Source organism: Tachysurus vachellii, chromosome 15, assembly GCF_030014155.1.
Source record: "Tachysurus vachellii isolate PV-2020 chromosome 15, HZAU_Pvac_v1, whole genome shotgun sequence".
In the NCBI taxonomy this organism is placed as follows: domain Eukaryota; kingdom Metazoa; phylum Chordata; class Actinopteri; order Siluriformes; family Bagridae; genus Tachysurus; species Tachysurus vachellii.
Genome location: NC_083474.1, coordinates 16,958,064 through 16,978,108, shown reverse-complemented (window position 1 = coordinate 16,978,108; position 20,045 = coordinate 16,958,064). Strand labels below are relative to the sequence as shown.

Below are 20,045 nucleotides of genomic sequence, written 5' to 3'. Positions count from 1 at the left end.
TATTAAGACTATGTCAGAGAGGCGGGATAAAAAAACAGACCCAAGTTTGGGAATAATTAAAGCAAACATGATTTATTAACAAAATAATATGAAATACCAGCCAGGAAAAACTAAGGAAAACTTGGAACGTGGAACAGTAAAAACTTGCATACAAACACTGAAAACATCGACAGATCACAAACAACTCAAAACGTAACAACGGCGAAACAGAGACGAAACAGAGACGAAACAGAGATGAAACAGAGAGGAAACAGAGACGAAACAGAGACGAAACAGAGACGAGGAATCCACGAAGCAACATGCAACATGGTGGGAATAAATAGGCAGGGAAATTAGACACATTAGGGGAAATTAGACACAAACAACACAAAGACACGTGACACAAAAACACGCTGTTGGCACACACAGCATAATGTTCCGGATGGGAATGTCCAAGCATGACCCTGACAAACTAAGCCAGATAGAGCTACACAGCTTTGGTGCTGCAGCAGTTTATAAAGATGTGGTAGATGTCTTCACTTGTCTCAAAATATGCACATGTAAGCCTTCATACTCCCAGGTGGGGAGATAGTATCTGATACAGGAGGCACAGAAAGCAGGTGGAAACTGGCTGTGACTGACCTGAAGGATAAAAATGATGAAATAGAGCAAAAGAAGCAATTGAAAGCTTCAATAAATCACAGCAAAGCTTTTTGCATTGTTTTTGTTATGTTGGTGAAAGCTCTGAATAATGAGGGTGTGTAGGCTGTAAATGTGATAGTGGTGATTTGGTAAAAAGCCAATCTGACTGAATGACTCTCTCTCTCTCTTTCTCTCTCTCTCTCTCTCTCTCTCTCTCTCTCTCTCTCCCCCAGTCAACAAGCACAAGCCATGGATCGAGACGTCATATCGTGGTGTAATCACTGAAAACACAGACGTGGTTCTGCTTGACCCCCCTCTGGTGGCGCTGGACAAGGACGCACCTGTCCCATATGCAGGTGAGACTGTATACAGCATGTGTTTGTGTGTGTGTGTGTGTGTGTGAGGTAAAGGTAAAGTCAGCATGACCGCTTGGTGTGACTTCTAGTGTCATATCAGTTTCTGCTGTCAGTGTCATGCACAAGATACACACACTGTCTCTAAGGTATAAATACAAAGGAACTTTACAGGTGGGGTATTTTCAATGCTCACAATCACTTCCCGTTTCTTGATATGAGTCCAGCTCACAGTGTCCAACTGCTTCGCTGCACACAGATACTGAGCAATCAGCCAAAATAAAATAAAAAAAAAACCCTTCAAGATCACTGCCAAGCCTGTCAGTGTGTGTGTGTGTGTGTGTGTGTGTGTGTGTGTGTGTGTGTGTGTGTGTGTGTGTGTGTGTGTGTGTGTGCAGATAATAAAGCATTTATTCAGCTTTTTCTGGAATTGAGACTCATGGAATTGTCTTAAAAAATGATGCATTTATTATCTGCTGCCATTTCCTTACAATGTGTGCTTAGCATCATCAAAACTAAACTGCACACTCTTGCCTTCGAAATCATTAGGAAGGTAAAACTTTCCAAACCAAGTTTTTTATTATTATTATTTTGTTTCCCAGTGGCACAGTTGGCACTAATGTTTGACCTTACATATTCACAGTTTTAGAAATTTAGCTTGTGGCGAAATGAGTAATCTTGACAGAAAGTGTTGAACCACTCTGATTAGAGCTGCAGTTCTTCATTTGGCAAATGCTTGTATTTTTAAGTTAAGCAGAATCCAGTTCAAGCAGAGTTAAAGCACATAATCATCAAATCCTGTGTACATTGTGCCCCAAGCCTTCACTTTAGATTTTATAGCATAACAACTGCTCCATTTTTACAATTCCCAATATATCTTATTCTTGTCGTAGATAATCACTATAAACATTAGAGATGGAAATGGTTCCCCAAACACCCTGATAAGCTGCGTGTGCTTATTGGTTCAGATACACAAACACCAGTCAGATCTTCACAAGTCTTATGCTGTGTTTGTGGTGACTTGTAATCGGTAATTTGCAGGTTGCATCATTTCCCACCTTGGGATGTTGAGTGTGCAAATTGAAGAAAAAAACATGACACCTCCACAAAAGCAGGGCTTTGTTCTGTTGTTCTGAACACCTAAACCTGGAAAAATGACTTTTTTTTTTTTTTTTTTTTTTTTTTTTTTTTTTACAATTACAGGAATTGGTGCTGTTTTAACATAGTGAACTTCAATTATTTATGCAACATTATGTACTGAAAGTACTGTACAGCAACAACTGCTGACAAAAGCGTGTAGTGCTAGCAATGACCTAGCCAGTGAGAATTAAGCTAGCCGGTTAAAATGAGATGATAACGCGTCCTAGGAAAATGGTGTTATACATTCATTTACACAACATGCAAAAATGTCAAGGTGCAAAGATACAAAATATTTGAGAAACTACATTTGGGAGTTCATAATGTAAATAATAAGTACATGTTCATGCAAGTGCTAATTAAAAAAAAGGCAAATTCAAACTTAAAATGAGACGTAATTAAGTGCATAAAACAAAGAGGTTTTGAAACCTAAGAAGTACATTTCTTTTTGGACGTGTGTTCTCTGAGAAAATCTGTAACGAATATGATCAATTTGCATGGAATTAGCGACCACTGAATAATACAGAGAGACCGAGACGTGGTGTCTTTTTGATGTATGCATGGTTTAATCACTAAAATTCTTGGAACACTATATACACCTCATTTTAATGCAATCTAATTGTTTCATCTGTTTGTTGTTTTTTTTTGCTGGGCCTCTGAGCAAGGCTCTTAACCCTCAGTCGCTCAGTTGTATAAAATGAGATAAAATGTAAGTCACTCTGCATAAGATCATCTGCCAAATACATTGCACTCGATCATTAGTAGGTCAGATGCCCATAGCATGTTTGTCAGTTAAATGGTTGCTAGGAACACAATAATTGACCTGAAACTGCCTGTTGAAAAAGTGATTTTAAACAGTAAGTCATTATATATGCTGTATGTATATCATTACTTTGCTTTTTAATCTTAGTTAATAGTTCATTAAATTATAACAAATTATTTTACTAACATAATTCAGACAGGATTTTTATTATGCAGTATATATTACATAAATATATTTCTACTGGTCAATTTATACAAGATAAAATATATTTAACAAAAATGTTCAAATACATAAACACACTGCCTAAATGCAAAGAACAAGCAAAAAAGTACAAGGTTAACCTAGTCGTTATCTGCAAAGGAAGGATTTAGACCCTAGTCAAAGGAACAGAAACTGAGAGCTAGTCAAGATGAGCAGGAAGCTCATTTCACCACTGAGAAGTATTACAAGCATACGATCAGATATGCTTAGATCTCAGCAAATGTCATGCCAGGCAGAGTAAAACAGATGAATCAAGGTATATTCTGCAGTGCAGAGCTCTCTGAGGCTTGTAATGTGAGGACATAAATTCGCCCCATGATTTGATCACCGAGCCCTTTGATTTAGTAAGTAGGAAGAACAAGATTGGACCAAGAACTGACCCCTGGGTACTGCCTTTAGGGAGTCTGTGAGGTGACATGTTGAGAAATATGAGGCCTCGGTTTTCCCCTGATTTTTGTAGAGCTTTTTGTAGAGTCTGTAAGGAGGACATCCTCTTCTGAAATGTCCAGCCTTGTATCCAGACTGGCTCACATCCAGGAGGTCATTTACTTTAAAATGGAATGATGTAAAAATGGCACATCTCAGTGGATTTGGACAGTAATGCAAAGGGGATACAGATCTGTACATAGCATAATTAGTGCTGATCAGGGTCAGCTTATCATGTAAAGGGGTATGTTGACAATAGCAGGGGTCAGATCACATGATAGTAAAGCATTGCTTGAAGCAGTTACTTAAAGTGCAGACTCATTGTAGATTGTTGCGGGAGAAAAAGATAACTAATCAGGCAGTGCAGTACTAATCAAGATATGTAGAGAAGTAAGATTTTCTCCACTTTACCCCCACACTTATCTGAGTTGTTATTTCAGACTAAGGAATGTCAGACAGCCAATGGCTGCAAGATACTTGTCTAGCTGGCTTATAGGTGAAAAAGCAGAGTGAGTCCAGAGATGTGTCACAGAGTGCTGTGCAGAGGGTAGGTGTCACAGTGCTGGTTGACCGTTCATAAAAAATGAAGCCTTTTTGCCAGAAATGAGAGTACAGTAAAAAATAAAAAGAATGGACTGGGGTTTAAAGCATTCTCTGAAGCCCGAAGCTAAAAATGTTAAATTTATTTTATTAAAAATGTTAATTTATGTTAAATTCCAAAGTATAAAAACAGGACACACAGAAATGGCCCAATACATAAAGTGGAGTTGCTAGGATTTGGGCTCATGTTGCTTTTTGTGAAGCTCTTTGTGAAGATCCCATCAAGGATGTTGCTGTCAGTAAATCAGGTTGAATGATCTGAGATTGTGATTGCAGTCAGTTGGAGAGTGAAGTCTCTAAGCAGGACCAGAGGATCGCCCTTCCTCCGGGCAGAAGGAACAAGGATCAAAGATCAGTTCATTTTGTCATACATCAGGTTGCCAAGAAGACCTGGTGGACAATAGACCCAGACGGTATGTTGTTCACAAGGTTTGGATAAGAATGGTGTCAAACAATGAAGTATGAAATTCAGGAAGAGAGCGAGGAGAAAAGAACAAAGGAGAAAAGAACGGACAAGGGAGAACTCTGTAGAGAATGCAACAGGTGTAGATGTGTGTGCTGGGTTGATCAAAGTCTCAGTGAGTGCCAAGACATGAAGGGATGATCCAGCAGCCCAGGCGGTGATGAATTCAGCTTTGAAAATAGCTTACTGGCGCTAGCAGAGGTTTCAAAAAACATGGAGCTCTACAACAGCAGACCTACAGTAGTTAGATTAACTGGGTAACATCACATCTGCATATAGAGCACCATCTGGAAGAAGAAGAAGTGAGGATAGGCATGCGGCAGAATCACAGAACTAACAGATGTGAAAAAGAATTAGTCAGAAAAAGGTTTGAAAGAACATGCAATCTAGAAAGATTCTATGCATTCAACTTTCAACTTTCAATGCTGAAAGATCACTTTCCTTGGATGAGATGGCAACTCATTACAAAGCACCACACGCATTCTCTCTCTCTCTCTCTCTCTCTCTCTCTCTCTCTCTCTCTCTCTCTCTCTCTCTCTCTCTCTCTCGCTCTCTCTCTTTAGATATATAAAGATTTATAGATAGATAGATAGATAGATAGATAGAAATAGAGAGAGAGAGAGAGAGAGAGAGAGAGAGAGAGAGAGAGAGAGAGAGAGACGATATGATGTTTACAGGGTTAATACATAACAACAGATAACAACAAATAGCAGCAGAAAGGCATCAAACAGTGAGGTGTGAAATTCAGGAAGAGCGCAAGGAGAAAATACATAAAAAGACATTGCATACACAGGTTTAGTTTTACTACACACTTTCAAATGCATTTTAGTGCAATTTCAAGAATTCATTAAAAGTTTTCCATACATGGTGCTTTCCAGCTCTTTAGATATAACTCCTTCTCAGTGTTCCATCCATCCATCCATTTTCTACCGCTTCCTACCGTGTTAACTTTTCTCAAGGCTTCGACTAAATATCAGTATTATATCTACTGTAAGTATATCCAAGGTTACACCAACTAACATAAATGTGTGAGTATAGCACGAGGAAAAAAGATCTTGCATTTGAACTAGTCTGCAGCCAAAGTCCAGTGAAAGGAAATCAGCAGTGTCTTGGCCAGCAGGCCACCTATCATACATTCTAGAGGAAAAACTGGATTTAAACTGGATGTCTGTGGGCTGCATTTCGCTGTGGAAATAGATAACTAAGCTAACTTTCTCAAACAAATATTTCACAAATAATTACATAAGTGATTAGCTTAATTATCCGTCAGCTGAGACAGATGGGAGAATGGTTATTAATGAGCAGTTATAAGGTGTAAAGTAAACTCCCTGCCACCGGGCAGGTTTTTTTTTTTTCTTGTTCTTGAAAGAAACTACAGCAACACACTAATTTCGAAAGACTACTTTTGCCCATTGAAATGATGGAACTAAATCACTTAGAAGGTAATAAGTGCAAATAACAAATGGCAGATTAACGTCAGCGTGGGGTGAACATCCTTGATTGATACCTTGACTGTGATAGTGAATAAAATTGTTCATTAGCTTACAAGATGTAAAACCTTTCCAATTTTTTTTTTATTTTTTTTTTTATTTTTTTTTTTATAATTTTCTGTTCTGCAGCTGAGGAAAAGAAAAAAGATGAAACATCTGACTACATTTATCTGTAAGTTGGTGGCTAGAGAGAGAAAATGTGTGTGATTTAATAGCTGCAGCCGTATTTTTATGTACAAAGGTGCACTCTTTAATAGCTTTTAAATTATTAGCTTCCTAAAAGGTTTCTAACTCGAACCCTTTCTTATAGGAAATATAAGAATAATAGATATATAAAGATAATAGATTAACTTATATAAGCTCTACATTTAACCATTTGGAACTTAGCTAAACCGAAAGTAAAATCATAGCTAACAGCTACAAATATACAGTACACATCACAAAGACAAGGCTAGATGTGAATGTAAAATGATGTTTCTCCAGTTAATGGCTCAAATACATCAAATATGACATGACAAATGACATAAATTAATCTTTTCTTAAGGAATTAAGAAACACTTAAGATCGTATTTGAAAACTACTGCCATGATTTAAAAAAAGGCCTGAAGGTTAAAATTGTTCAGCTATAAATATCTAATAGTTTGTAGGATACAGGAAATGTCAGTGTGTGCCATTGTACTGGGCTTCGGTTTGAATGAGTTGAAAATGATATTCAGGAATCCCTTGAAGCCTTTATTGTACAGAGTCATACTTCACTCCAATTATTATGAATTTCTCTTCTCAGTATGTGGCAAGTTTTTCATTGCAGTGACTGCTGCTGGTGATGGTTTTTGACTCTATGTGCATGTCTAAGTCAAGAAGCTATTATTGTCATTTCAACCATACATAGCTGACACGGTACAGTACATAGTGATAAAAAAACATTTTTTTTCAAAACCCATTTGCTTCATAAAACGACATAGTGCTACATAAAACAATGCAGGACCTAAAGCATTGAACCTAAAGGAAGTTTGTTTTAGCCACATAAAGTGCACCGTAGTGCAAATAGTGTGCGACAAAATATAGTGCAAACAGACAATACAAAACACTACAGGACAAAAACACAAAATATGTGTGTTCTGTGCTCCCTGTGCTTTGTTCCTTGTCATACTTTCTTGTTTTGACCCTCACTTGTTTTCCTTTTTCATTCTTATGGATGTTGTCTGGCAATGTTTTGACCCCTTGCTTTAGACTTTGACGATGATTATTGGATTAGCTCAAATGGTTATAAAGTCTAAGTGGCTATCTGAGTCCATCCTCTGGTACTAGAACTGACGACCCCCTGCTCAGAATGTGGAGCAGTACAAATGTAATGCATTTCATATGACATGTGACATTTCATATGACAACTATAATCTGGGTTATACTTCTAACCCTCATCCACTTTGAGTGCCTTTGCTTCATTGAAAGAAATGGAACGATCCTAATAATACCAGCAAAACGAGCGTTTTGATTTTGTGCACGTGTGTGTGAAGCCTGCATTATATTCCTAGGTATATAAGACATTCTATTTTCTCTAGAATATGCATAGACGGTGTATATTACACATATATTGGAGATAATTTTCTATGCCCACATACCAATAAGTAAATACTATGTACAACATTGCAATGTTTAGTCATCTCCTGGGTACTTTATTTCTCACTTTTCCGTTTACCCAGTATGGATTTAAGCTCATACTTCTTTGTACACAATTTAAATTAGGTTTGCAGTATCTGCTCCATGCAAATATTCAAGATTAGAAATGAAGTTTCTGACACCAGAGGCGATTTTAATACGTGTTGCATTGACAATAAATGGCGGGAGCGCCGAGTACAAATCGTGCTCTTGGGCCGTTGTGGGTGCACAGAGTTCTAGGGTCAGAGAGTGCAGGCAGTCAGGTCTCTTCTGGAAATTTGTTGGCTGAAAAGAAGAAATATTTGTTAATAATGTGCTTTTAAAATAGCACTCATCAGTTCTATATCATTGTGCAGCACTGGTGTGTGCTGATGATTGAGCTGACAGCTTCCCCATACACTGATAAATCACCGAATTCCAGGGTGATGGAGCCAGGGCTCAGGGTGCATGTTCACTGTTGAAGCTTTCAAGTGCTCTGTGCTGGATGATGGCTGACCATGGTGCTGATCTTTAATGGGTGTTTTTTTTTTTGTGGTTGATGGATGACTATGATGCTGATCTTCCGATGATTGTAGATGCTGACTGGCTATAATGATGCTCATCTGTCAGTTGATGGATGGTCATGAGGTTGATCTTAGGATGGCTGTATTTTGTTGATGGGTGACCATGATGCGGATCTTGATCTGAAGATTGCATTTGAAAAAAGGCTGGTCTTGCCACTGATCTTCTGATGCTCATAGTTGGTCGGTTGCTTGGCCATAATGCTGATCTTCTGATGGTCACACCTGGCTGTTTGGCTGGCTATAATGCTGATCTTCTGATGCTCAACTTTGGTTGATCGCTTGGCTGTAATGCTGATTTCCGATGATCATACCTGGCTGTATGGCTTTCCATAATGCTGATCTTCTGATGGTCATATTTGGTCGGTTGCTTGGCCATAATGCTGATCTTCTGATGGTCATACCTGGCTGTTTGGCTAGCTATAATGCTGACCTTCTGATGGTCATACCTGGCCGTTTGGCTGGCCATAATGCTAATCTTCGGATAAGCAGTAGAAAATGAGTGAGAGAGAGTGAGTATTGCTGATCTTCTGATGCTCATATTTGGTTGGTTGCTTGGCCATAATGCTGATCTTCTGATGGTCATACTGTAGATGTCTGGTTGATTGGCTGTAAAGTGCAAAGACAATAGAGGAGAAGAAGAAGAATGCTGTGATGTAGTTTCTTGCTGTGAGTGGGCAGTGTTTAGGATGCCTGAGGTGCACTTTTTACTATTGCATCTCGACTGTGCAGTGGCAGGTGGTGGCTCAGTAGTGAGCTGGAAGGGAACCTTCTTTGGAAGGCTGTATTAATCTTATACTACTTTTTCAGATCTTTTGCGTCCCACTTGATGAAGTGCACAAGCACAAGCCTTGATGTGTGCTTGGGCCAACTGCTGCCCCTTGTGTACATGTATTCATTTATTTTGGCATCTGGTCAGTACAATGTCCTGTACAAAAAATTGTACAAAACACAGTAACAATAACGACAGCAAATAGATAATGCAACAGCAAAACCACCACAGCAAATAATAAAAAACAGGATATAAACCTGAGCTCAAAACAGAAAGAGTAGGTCTTAATTGTATGTAATCATGCATGTTGATGATTGTACACAATGTATGACTATCACAATAAAAAATAATAGCACTTTTTCAGTCTTATCATGAGCAGATGCAGCAGTTTATCAGACTGAAGAATAATTCTTTCTTCTGAATTTCACCTGATTCCTGAGCAATGACATGCTCATACTGTATTAATGCTGTATAAATGTGACAAGATATCTAAATCATCATAATAAATGCCTATAATAAAAATAAAAAACATCAATAGATTATTTAGGCTCATATTTAGTGTAAATAACTCTCCATTTCGCTTTTAGCCAATCAGCACCATTATCATAGTTTATATGGACTAACATTGTCTGATTTGAATTTATACTGTTGTGTTTCCAAATTTTTCAACACATAGGTGTCTTTTTGTTCACAGACTTCGGGAATTATATTCAACTGCCATTCTTACATTAGAGCTTCTTTCTTTGCCTGTACTCCAGGGTTGGCTTTCAGTCTTATAGCTGTGAATCTTCTCCAAAATATAAATGGTTAAAATACCAATGAAGAAAACTGGATTATGATGGATTTACATTATTTAAAATAATGGGTGGTTTTCAAAGAGCACACCTGTCGGCCTATACAGTATACATACTATTTATACAGTATGTATGTGTGTGTTATCGTTAGAGCTTCATTAGCTACAGGAACACTCAGATCAAAGAAAAATCTAATACTTTGTGTGTGTGTGTGTGTGTGTGTGTGTGTGTGTGAGAGAGAGAGAGAGAGAGAGAGAGAGACAGAGATTTCTTTTGCTGGTGCCATTAAAGCTATAGTGTTCAAAGTTATTTTGGAAAAAATAGCGAAACACTGAATTAATTAAAAATAATAATTAGCACATTTTGGTGAAGCGGTCCCGCTTCACTATGTTATTCTCCTTTCTTCTCTTATTCTTATTAATTGGATGCCACTGGCATTCTCTTTTTCCTCTACTCGTGCTCTTTTTCTCAAAATCATCAGTACATGCTTGATGAACTTATGAACAAAAATAACCCATATTTGATCAGGGGGGGGCACGGTGGCTTAGTGGTTAGCACGTTCGCCTCACACCTCCAGGGTTGGGGGTTCGATTCCCGCCTCCTCCTTGTGTGTGTGGAGTTTGCATGTTCTCCCCGTGCCTCGGGGGTTTCCTCCGGATACTCCGGTTTCCTCCCCCGGTCCAAAGACATGCATGGTAGGTTGATTGGCATCTCTGGGAAATTGTCCCTAGTGTGTGATTGTGTGAGTGAATGAGAGTGTGTGTGTGCCCTGCGATGGGTTGGCACTCGGTCCAGGGTGTATCCTGCCTTGATGCCCGATGACGCCTGAGATAGGCACAGGCTCCCCGTGACCCGAGGTAGTTCGGATAAGCGGTAGAAAATGAGTGAGAGAATGAGTGATCAACAGTGAATATGGATGTGTCTATAAGTGGAGTTTTCAGAAAGGATCCCATTAACCCATCACACAGACACACACCCTGGGATGCTGACCAAAACCCTTTAGTATATTAGTTTAATTTGCTAACTTGGTCTCTGGTGTTTTTTCAGTAACACAAAGTGCTTCTAGCTAATATGATAGCTTTTCCCTACATGTACAGAACATATGTCAAAGAAAAGATAAACTGACAAGAACGTGTATGCTCCCCTGAGCAACAGAAAAGAAAATCGATAAAAAATGGATCTAAGGGAGTAGCAGGAGTAAAATTATGCTTCTTGTAGTTTCAAAGTCGTAATATGAAAAATAGGATGAGTTAGAATGTAAAACATGGAGATCATTAACTGCTTAGGTGAGATCATTGTTTAAGTGGTTCTCCAGGGATCCATTCTAGGTCCACTTAAATAAATATATATATTTAAGTGGACCTAGAATGGATAGCATACTGTATATATATATAGCAAATAGCATCAGGCTGCAACATAACAAAATTGAAAGTATTGAAGGAGGTCTGACACCTTTCCGAATATGTATATATATATATACACAACAGGAACATTCAGTATGACATGGATTAAATATTGACAAAAATTCACAATTCAAAGCCTACATTTAACAGTTTTATTGCTATTTACCTGTGTGTACCTGTGTGTCAGCTCCATCACACACAATTTACAAACATCTACACATTTAATAAATATGCAAATGCAAATCGGATCATTTAGTATTCAAGAACCACTCACAATCAGGTCAGTGAATTTGGAGAATGGCGTTCCGTCACCCGTGAGAAGACAAGAAGAGTCTGCCAGGTAATTAAGATATAGACTGTGTATGTTTGAGGAAATTACTGCTTAAAATCTTGAAGTGCTTTTCATTGTGGCTTGATTGCTGGTGGCAGGATTTGAGCTAAGAAAAGCAACAATGCTAGGTCTTTCACTGACGGAACATCTAGACATGTCAGAGGCTTGGATAATAGTTCATTAGGCTCATTAATGAAAGAGATGAAAGGAAGCTGAAATCAATTGTGCAAGTCAAAAGACTGTAGTTAATCAGCAGTCAGACTGGGCTCCTGAGGTTACTAGGTCATTATTCAGGTTTCTGAATGGCACAGCAGTTTATGGTTCTTTCTTTTGTGTTGGATGATCATGGCTTTGGATCTTGGCAATCTCTCAAGCATCCACAGATAGGTTTCCAAGAGAGTATAATAGAGAGCATAATTGGTCCTTCCTTCCACCTGTCAGTCAGAGAAATGCTAGCCAATTGTATGCATCTGTTACTTCATGTACACAAAATAGGTCATTTCGCCTCCATGCATGTTCAGCTGTCCTGTGAGGTAGCATGAGCTGCACACTAAAATGAGGTCATAACTCTCAGTGGAATCATGTGAGATATCACCATCCTAGAGCAGCTATCAGGTGGGAATCAGTTACAAGCAATATGAGAGAAAAATGGCAAAAAACCATTAACTGTTCTTGCTGAGCCCAGAATTTTGCATTACCACAAAAAAAATGTACTGTTTCTCCAAATATACCTATCTGTATTGCATAAACAGCCTTTTGTGTGTTTCTATATGCTTTTATTAAATAGAAATACCAACACTGTCAGGATGATCTTTGAATTCTGTCAGAGAGTCAAACTCGGCAACATGACTGCAGTTCATAAATTGGACTCAGAGTCATTTTTTTTCTAGTCATTTTTCTATTTTCCCCCATGTACAATTACACCGCTTAGTTAAAAAAAAGTGAGTTCTGTTACCAAAATGTGGAACAAAACTAATTTAAATTAAGGATGGATAATTAAAAAACTGTTCTCGGTCGTTTTGTTCTACAACATGCCAGTCACAATTTTCATCTCTTGCCTCAAGCAGATGCTCTGTGAACCCTAATGGCAAGCTTCATGAAAAAAACAATAACCGTAATAAAAAAAATAATTAGTGCGCTCCTTTGTCAGTGTCCGGTTTACACAAATGTATTTGTGCATGTACTACTCTATAAGATCAATACAATAACATTCCACCACCATGTATGTCAAAGTGTTTGTACTTATATTTGTATATATACTTGGTGGTTCATAAAAAAGTTTTTGTTTTGAGTGCTCATCTTTATACCATTTGGAATCTGCAGAATCCGGTTGTGTTTGTATCGTGTAATGACCGGTTGCTTGTGTGGGTTTTGTTGCGTGTGCAATGTTTTCATATTTCTTATGTCTGTTCGTTTAGCCGCTAGGTGTTGGAATTGTGTTTATTTAGGTGGAAATGGTCTTTGTAGTCTTATAGCAGAGATTCTTTCTTTACTTGTGCTATCGTGCATGTATTGGCTTGGATTTATAATCATTTTTTATAAAATGTTTAATGTATAAAGTATTATAATTGCGAACATCCGTAGTCAAGGCTGCTACTGTCAAATCCAAGAGAAGTCCAAGACCAGGACTAGCCAAGATCCAGTCAAGATAGTAGCTTGAAGGAATCGAGGCTTCTTCAGTCAAGATTGGGTCCAAGTGACAGCAAGACTAAAACAGAAACCCATTAAATCCTTGTTAATGAATAGACTGTTTCTTAGAGGGAAGGAAGTGCATCTTGTCAGAGTGTGCATGTGCACAAGACTGAGACCTTAGTTAGCGATATCACTACCCAAGACAGAGAAATCCATCCATCTATCTATCCATCCTTTCATCAATCTATCTTCTATACTGCTTATCCTACACAGGGTCACATGGAGCATAGAGCTTATGCCAGAGGTCTCAGAGCACAAGGCAGGGGATACCCTGAACCGGGTGGCAGCCTATATCGTATGGCACACACACTCACTAAAAAAATAAAAGAAATCCAATCAGACTACAAAGCAAGGAATCAGGAAACTGGAGCATCTGCAGGAAACCACTGTAGCACAGGGAGAACATGCAAACTCTACTCACACAGAGCATAGAGAGGAATCGATCCTTCAACCCTAGAGGTGCGAGCAAACGTGCTAACCACTAAGCTACTGTACCATGCCTCCCACAGAGACATGTTTAAGTACAAATGCCAATAAGTCTGAGACAAGTGGAAGCCAATACAGAAAATGTCTAAAGCCCTACTCATTAACCTCAAGGGGATCCACTGGCTCTTGGTAATGAAGCTTTCGGTATGAATGCTGTAACTTTTGGTAACTTCTACTAGATATTCAATCACCACCATTTCCAGCCTCATGTGGCAGTGAAAACGACATAAAATCTAAATATAGCAGAGTGTGTCCACTTGGCCATTTAGAGCACTTGCCTCTTGGCTGCCACTCACACTAAATGCACCACTCAAAAAAGCTTGACTCCAGGGTTATTGCGAACAGACTCGAGCTGTGTGAATGACTGCTTTTTATTCCTTTTTTTTCGCCCTCCTTTATTGATTCCCAAAAGTGCCTTTATTCGCATGGCACTTAAGGGCCTGTCGCCTGCTGTCTGCGGGATTGCCTTTTAGACGCTGACACTCACCGACTGAGGGATAAAAAGAGAGCAGGAAAGAAAGAGATCATTGGTAATATAAGTTGGAAGTGAGAGCTATAAAGCCTGAGGGAACTAAACTGCACAGTGTGCACTCTCAGTGACCTCTCCCAGAACACAGTAAGAGAGAGAGAGCTAGAAGGAGAGAGACAGGTGGGTCTCCTTCATGTCAGAGCAAAAAAAAACACAGCTCTCAATTCATCTCCGACTCTGTTGTCAACACGATCTTTTTGGTTTGTTTAGAATTAATGAGACATGATGGCTCAGCTCTCCCGCTCTTCTCTCGGAAATACCTGTGCCTGAGGAAAAGATGAAAGGCCGGTTAAAGAGCGTTTGATCAAATGAGACAGACAATTACATTCCTGAGAATTAGAACAAAATGAAATGAAGTTGCATTAGGATTTTGACGTTTAAAAGTTTCACTGGATGACTTTAATTAGGATTATGAGATTTCTATGTGTTCGTTATGAAATATTAAGGCAAATTACTATGCTTCATTTATCTTTTATGAATTCCACCACACGTTTTTTTTGTATTAACTCATAAGTTTAACAGATTATACATAGTCACACAGCCGGTGGAGTGACGAAAAAAAAAAGAAGTCATTTATAAAAATGACTTTTTATTGCATCAGTGTACATAAAGCATGATGTCATTCAGGGACAGAAATTTGCTAGGAGTTTCTATATTTTCAGCATTTTTTCAATTATTTCATTCATTTAAATTTATTTGTATAACGCCTTTAACAATTCACATGGTCTCAACGCAGCTTTACAGAAGTATAAAAAATTAAAAAATAATAATAATAAAATAAAAATAAAAAAATAAGTGAATGCATACATTTAAATGTTAAAATTAATTGAAAAATATTAATTTAAAATTTAATATACTATATATTTCTAACATCTATCCCTAATGAGCAAGCCGGAGGTGAGGGTGGCAAGGAAAATCACCCTGAGGTATTATGGGGAATTTATTTGCCCTCATGTGAAGCCACCTGTAACATGTGACCTAACTTTGTCTTATGTAGTTCATTTATCTGAAATGTTTAATCAAATCGGCTTAAAGTTTTTGATCAGTATCAGTATCTCGGATCAGAATCAGTATCTCGGCGCCTTAATTACTTCAGATTGTCATCCAACATGACCAAGAATAACAATGATGATTTTGTTATAGTAGTATTCGCCTCACACCTCCAGGGTTGGGGGTTCGATTCCCGCCTCCGCCTTGTGTGTGTGTGGAGTTTGTATGTTCTCCTCGTGCCTCGGGGGTTTCCTCCGGGTACTCCGGTTTCCTCCCCCGGGCCAAAGACATGCATGATAGGTTGAATGGCATCTCTGGAAAATTGTCCATAGTGTGTGTGATTGTGTGAGTCAATGAGTGTTTGTGTGTGCCCTGCGATGGGTTGGCACTCCGTCCAGGGTGTATCCTGCCTTGATGCCCAATGACGCCTGAGATAGGCACAGGCTCCCCGTGACCCGAGGTAGTTTGGATAAGCGGTAGAAGATGAATGAAAGAATCAGAGCTGCTAAAGTAAAAGTACTATGAAGTACATTATGTGTTTGTCTTTTCAAGATTAAGCAAATAAATGTTAGAAAGTTTGTTTTACAGTAGCAGATGTAGAAAAAAGTGTTATGAACACAGACACACACACACATCCACACAGACTCTACGTATATCTCCCAATTTGCAGATGTGCATCCATATTGAAAGACTCGGTCTGTAGTGCATTTTTATTATGAAGATAAAATTCTTTAGCTCGTGTCTGCGGGTGATTCTGTGTATGCGTACAGCTCAGAGTTTCTTGTTAACGAGAGACATGAATTAGCATTTGTCTATTGATTCCCATTGTGAAGCGACGCCGGCTTGTTAATAAGGTCTGGAAAAACAAAGACCATTACAGAGTGTGTATTTTCATTTGAAGAAAAAGCTCATTTCAGCCCTGTTTTACTCACACAATGATGAACATCAGCTACATTCACAACCTACAGTAGAAAATGAGGAAATGCACCTGGAGGGAAGGAGAAATGGAGTCAGGATGATTGTGTGTGTGTGTGTGTGTGTGTGTGTGTGTGTGTGTGTGTCTGTGTGCGTGTGTTTAAAAAAAAAAATAGAATTACAGATATAAGGTGTTCCTTCCTAATAGGAACTGACCTGGTGTATTTTAGTCCAGAAGCTTCTGCCTAAATTTTCCAAGTCTATGTATTTGTTGTGTCAGTAATTTTGTTGTATTCTGTTTTAACGTATTACATAAAAAAGAAATAATTGAGTGCTTGTATAGAAAAATATTCAGTGACAGGGATGTGTGATGTGTGATGTCATCCGGTGCAAATGTACCAGATTATTTTCCTATAAAAGCTCATTTTTAAAAGCTTTTACTCCTTTTAAGCCACAGCACTTTGTCAAAACTCTCATGAATTATTTTATTCATGAACAGCATGTGGTGCTTTTTAACTATTTGTAGTTAAAATTAATATTGAGAAATTTTAGTTCCCATTATTACTTCAATTACAGCAGATATAACCAGCCTTTACTTTTAACACCGTATTTTTATGTCTTGCAAAAAAATTTAGCATGTTAACAAAAAAAAGCCAAAAACAGAAACTCCTCTGTCCTGAATACGTATTGTCCTATACACAGCACTGACACGCTGACACTCCTTTCATAAATGCTAAGCAAACAGATATCTACAGATGACTTTTATATTAAGAATGATTCCTTTTCTTTGTTAAATAACATCACATGTATTTAATCTGCTGAATTCATGTGTAAGCTGTTTCTATAGAAACAATAATGTATTATCATAGGAATAAAGGTCATCAGCTCTGTGGTATAATTTGCTACGATTTAATTTGAAGATCATGTTTCTTCATATTTAATTAATTGTTAGATAGATTTTATTTATATAATCTATATAAATAAATAAGTTTATATCTATCTATCTATCTATCTATCTATCTATCTATCTATCTATCTATCTATCTATGTGTATATATATATATATATATATATATATATATATATATATATATATATATATATCTATCTATCTATCTATCTATCTATCTATCTATCTATCTGTATATATATATATATATATATATATATATATATATATATATATACAGATAGATAGATAGATAGATAGATAGATAGATAGATAGATAGATAGATAGATAGATAGATACTGTAGATAGATTTGAGATGCTTCATACTGTATAACAAATAAAATTCCTAATATGGTTCTTTCTTCCAGTTTATGGTTCTATTAAGAAATATATAGTGCATTAATGTTTCCATTGCACAAAAGGTTCTTTTACCATAACAAATGTTCTTCATGGCATTTGAAAAAAAAGCACTTTAAGGCAACAAAAATGGTCCTTCTATGGCATTGCTGCAGAAACCCTTTTTTTTTGTTTCTTCTTGGAACCTTTGTTTTTAAGAGTGTATTGAATTGAATTGAATAAAGTAAAGTACGCTTCACTTTGGGATGTAGCCTGTGGCCTGTGTTTAGCTTGCACTGTTGCTTGCATTGACTGGCTCACCGAATCACAGTGCATCTGCAAGCAATCAGCAAATGCAAATGCATCTCTCATGTGCCCTAGATAAAAGCCATGATTTTTAATGATGTGTAAAAAGAGTTGCTGCTTAAAGAAGGCACACTAGATACAGATGTCTTGTTCTTTCAGTGTTGCTTCAAGTCACTATAGTGAAAAAAAAAAAAAAAAAAAAAAAAAAAAAAAACCTACACTCTTCAAAAAAAAAGGTTCCTCTGGGATCAATATAGAACTTGGCCAATTAGACATTTCCTAACAAATGGTTCTATGTAGAACATTAAGCCTTTTTCATTGAAACTGTTGGTGAATTCAGTTTATTCAATTAACTCAAGTTATATTTTCAAAAAGAACAAGAAGTTTATGAAATTTGAGAAATTAGAAACACTTCAGTAGTCTCTAAATCTTAAATAAGGGCTTGTTACACAAAGTTGTTTTTGTTTAAATAAATTCATACTGTGTTTAAATCATTCATTCATTCATTCATTCATTTTCTACCGCTTATTCTACCGCTAACTACTAACTATCTCAGGCGTCATCGGGCATCAAGGCAGGATACACCCTGGACAGTGTGCCAACCCATCATAGGGCACACACACACTCTCATTCACTCACACAATCACACACTATGGACAATTTTCCAGAGATGCCAATCAACCTACCATGCATGTCTTTGGACCGGGGGAGGAAACCGGAGTACCCGGAGGAAACCCCCGAGGCACGGGGAGAACATGCAAACTCCACACACACAAGGCGGAGGCGGGAATCGAACCCCCAACCCTAGAGTGTGAGGCGAACGTGCTAACCACTAAGCCACCGTGCCCCCCTGTGTTTAAATCAATGTGTTAATAATAATAATAATAATAATAATAATAATAATAATAATAATAATAATAATAATAATAATAATAATTTGGTTCTTTAAAATGTATATTCTATACAAAGGACCATTTTAGCTTTCCATACACTCTTAAAAACAAAGGTTCCAGGAAGAACCAAAAAAGGATTTCTGCAACAATGCCATATAAGATCCATATTAGTGCCTAAAAGACGTTATAGTCTAAAGCGAAACATTCCATGGATACTAAAGCTTCTTCATAGAACCAAACATGATAACAAAGAGCCATATAAGGATCTTTATTTGTATACGAAGCAAGTGATAGAATTATTTTAGGTTCTACATAGATCAATTCCTATGAGAGTTACTTTAGGATTTCTTCTTTCCATTTAGCTTGAATTGTCGGATCAGTACGAAGGTTAATATTATTGGTATCCATTAGGTTTACTAAATAAGCATTTAACTACAGCCTATTAGCAGGAGGCCACCACTAGTGACCAAAACTAATGGCTTTAAGAGGTGTAATGGTTATTGACATATTGAATCCATTTAGATAAAACATAAAGCATTCCTAAAATTTTGTCACAGGTCACATCAACCATCTGAATTCTTGACACTATAACTGAAAAGACAAGTTACCATTATATATATAATCATTACAAAGTCGCCAGGCACCAACAGGAACTTGAAGTGGGAAATGATCCTCAGCAGCAGTGTACATGTGCACTGTCACTATTTGTCTAGTTTTTAGGAGGCAGTAAATTTTGATTAAGTGTATTTGGTCTTTGGTCTTTAAGGTGATGAATGAGCAGAGGCAAAGTGCAGATATGGTCAAAGATTTATATCTCCACTCAGAGCTGTAGATTAGCTCTGCCAGATAACTGCACTCTTCTGTACCGACGGCCTTAAATAAGGCTAATAAGGCACAGCCACTCTGTTTGGGTCCTTCATACAACAAAGTACATTTAATAAGATTTATTTGGAGGTAAAGTAAGGGAGCAGTGGGGTGGGAAAATTGATGGAAAAATGCGTTTAACCTGCAGAAGGCTAGAAACAAACAGAAGGCAAAACTGGGTTTATATCATCAAACTTCAAACAAAACCATGACTACTGCATAACATGACCATTTGTTAAACCTGAGGTTCTTTCTTTATTTCTCTCTCTCTCTCTCTCTCTCTCTCTCTCTCTCTCTCACACACACACACACACACACACATATACACTCTCTCTCTCCCTTTCTCTCACACACATACTGTCTCACTCTCACTCTGAGAGTGATAGGTTTGGCATCATTTTGACAGGGAATATGAGGAGTCATAATCACAAATGTCAATCACAAATGTCAATCT

General features: G+C 37.6%; 1 protein-coding gene across 1 annotated transcript in view; it reads left to right on the top strand.

Moving 5' to 3' along the window:
- Positions 1–20,045, top strand: part of clstn2b (calsyntenin 2b) — a 202,137-nt gene that overhangs the window by 83,581 nt on the left and 98,511 nt on the right. The window contains exon 2 of the mRNA XM_060888779.1: positions 855–977. Coding sequence (XP_060744762.1) covers positions 855–977 — 123 coding nt within the window. The remainder of the gene's footprint in view (positions 1–854; positions 978–20,045) is intronic.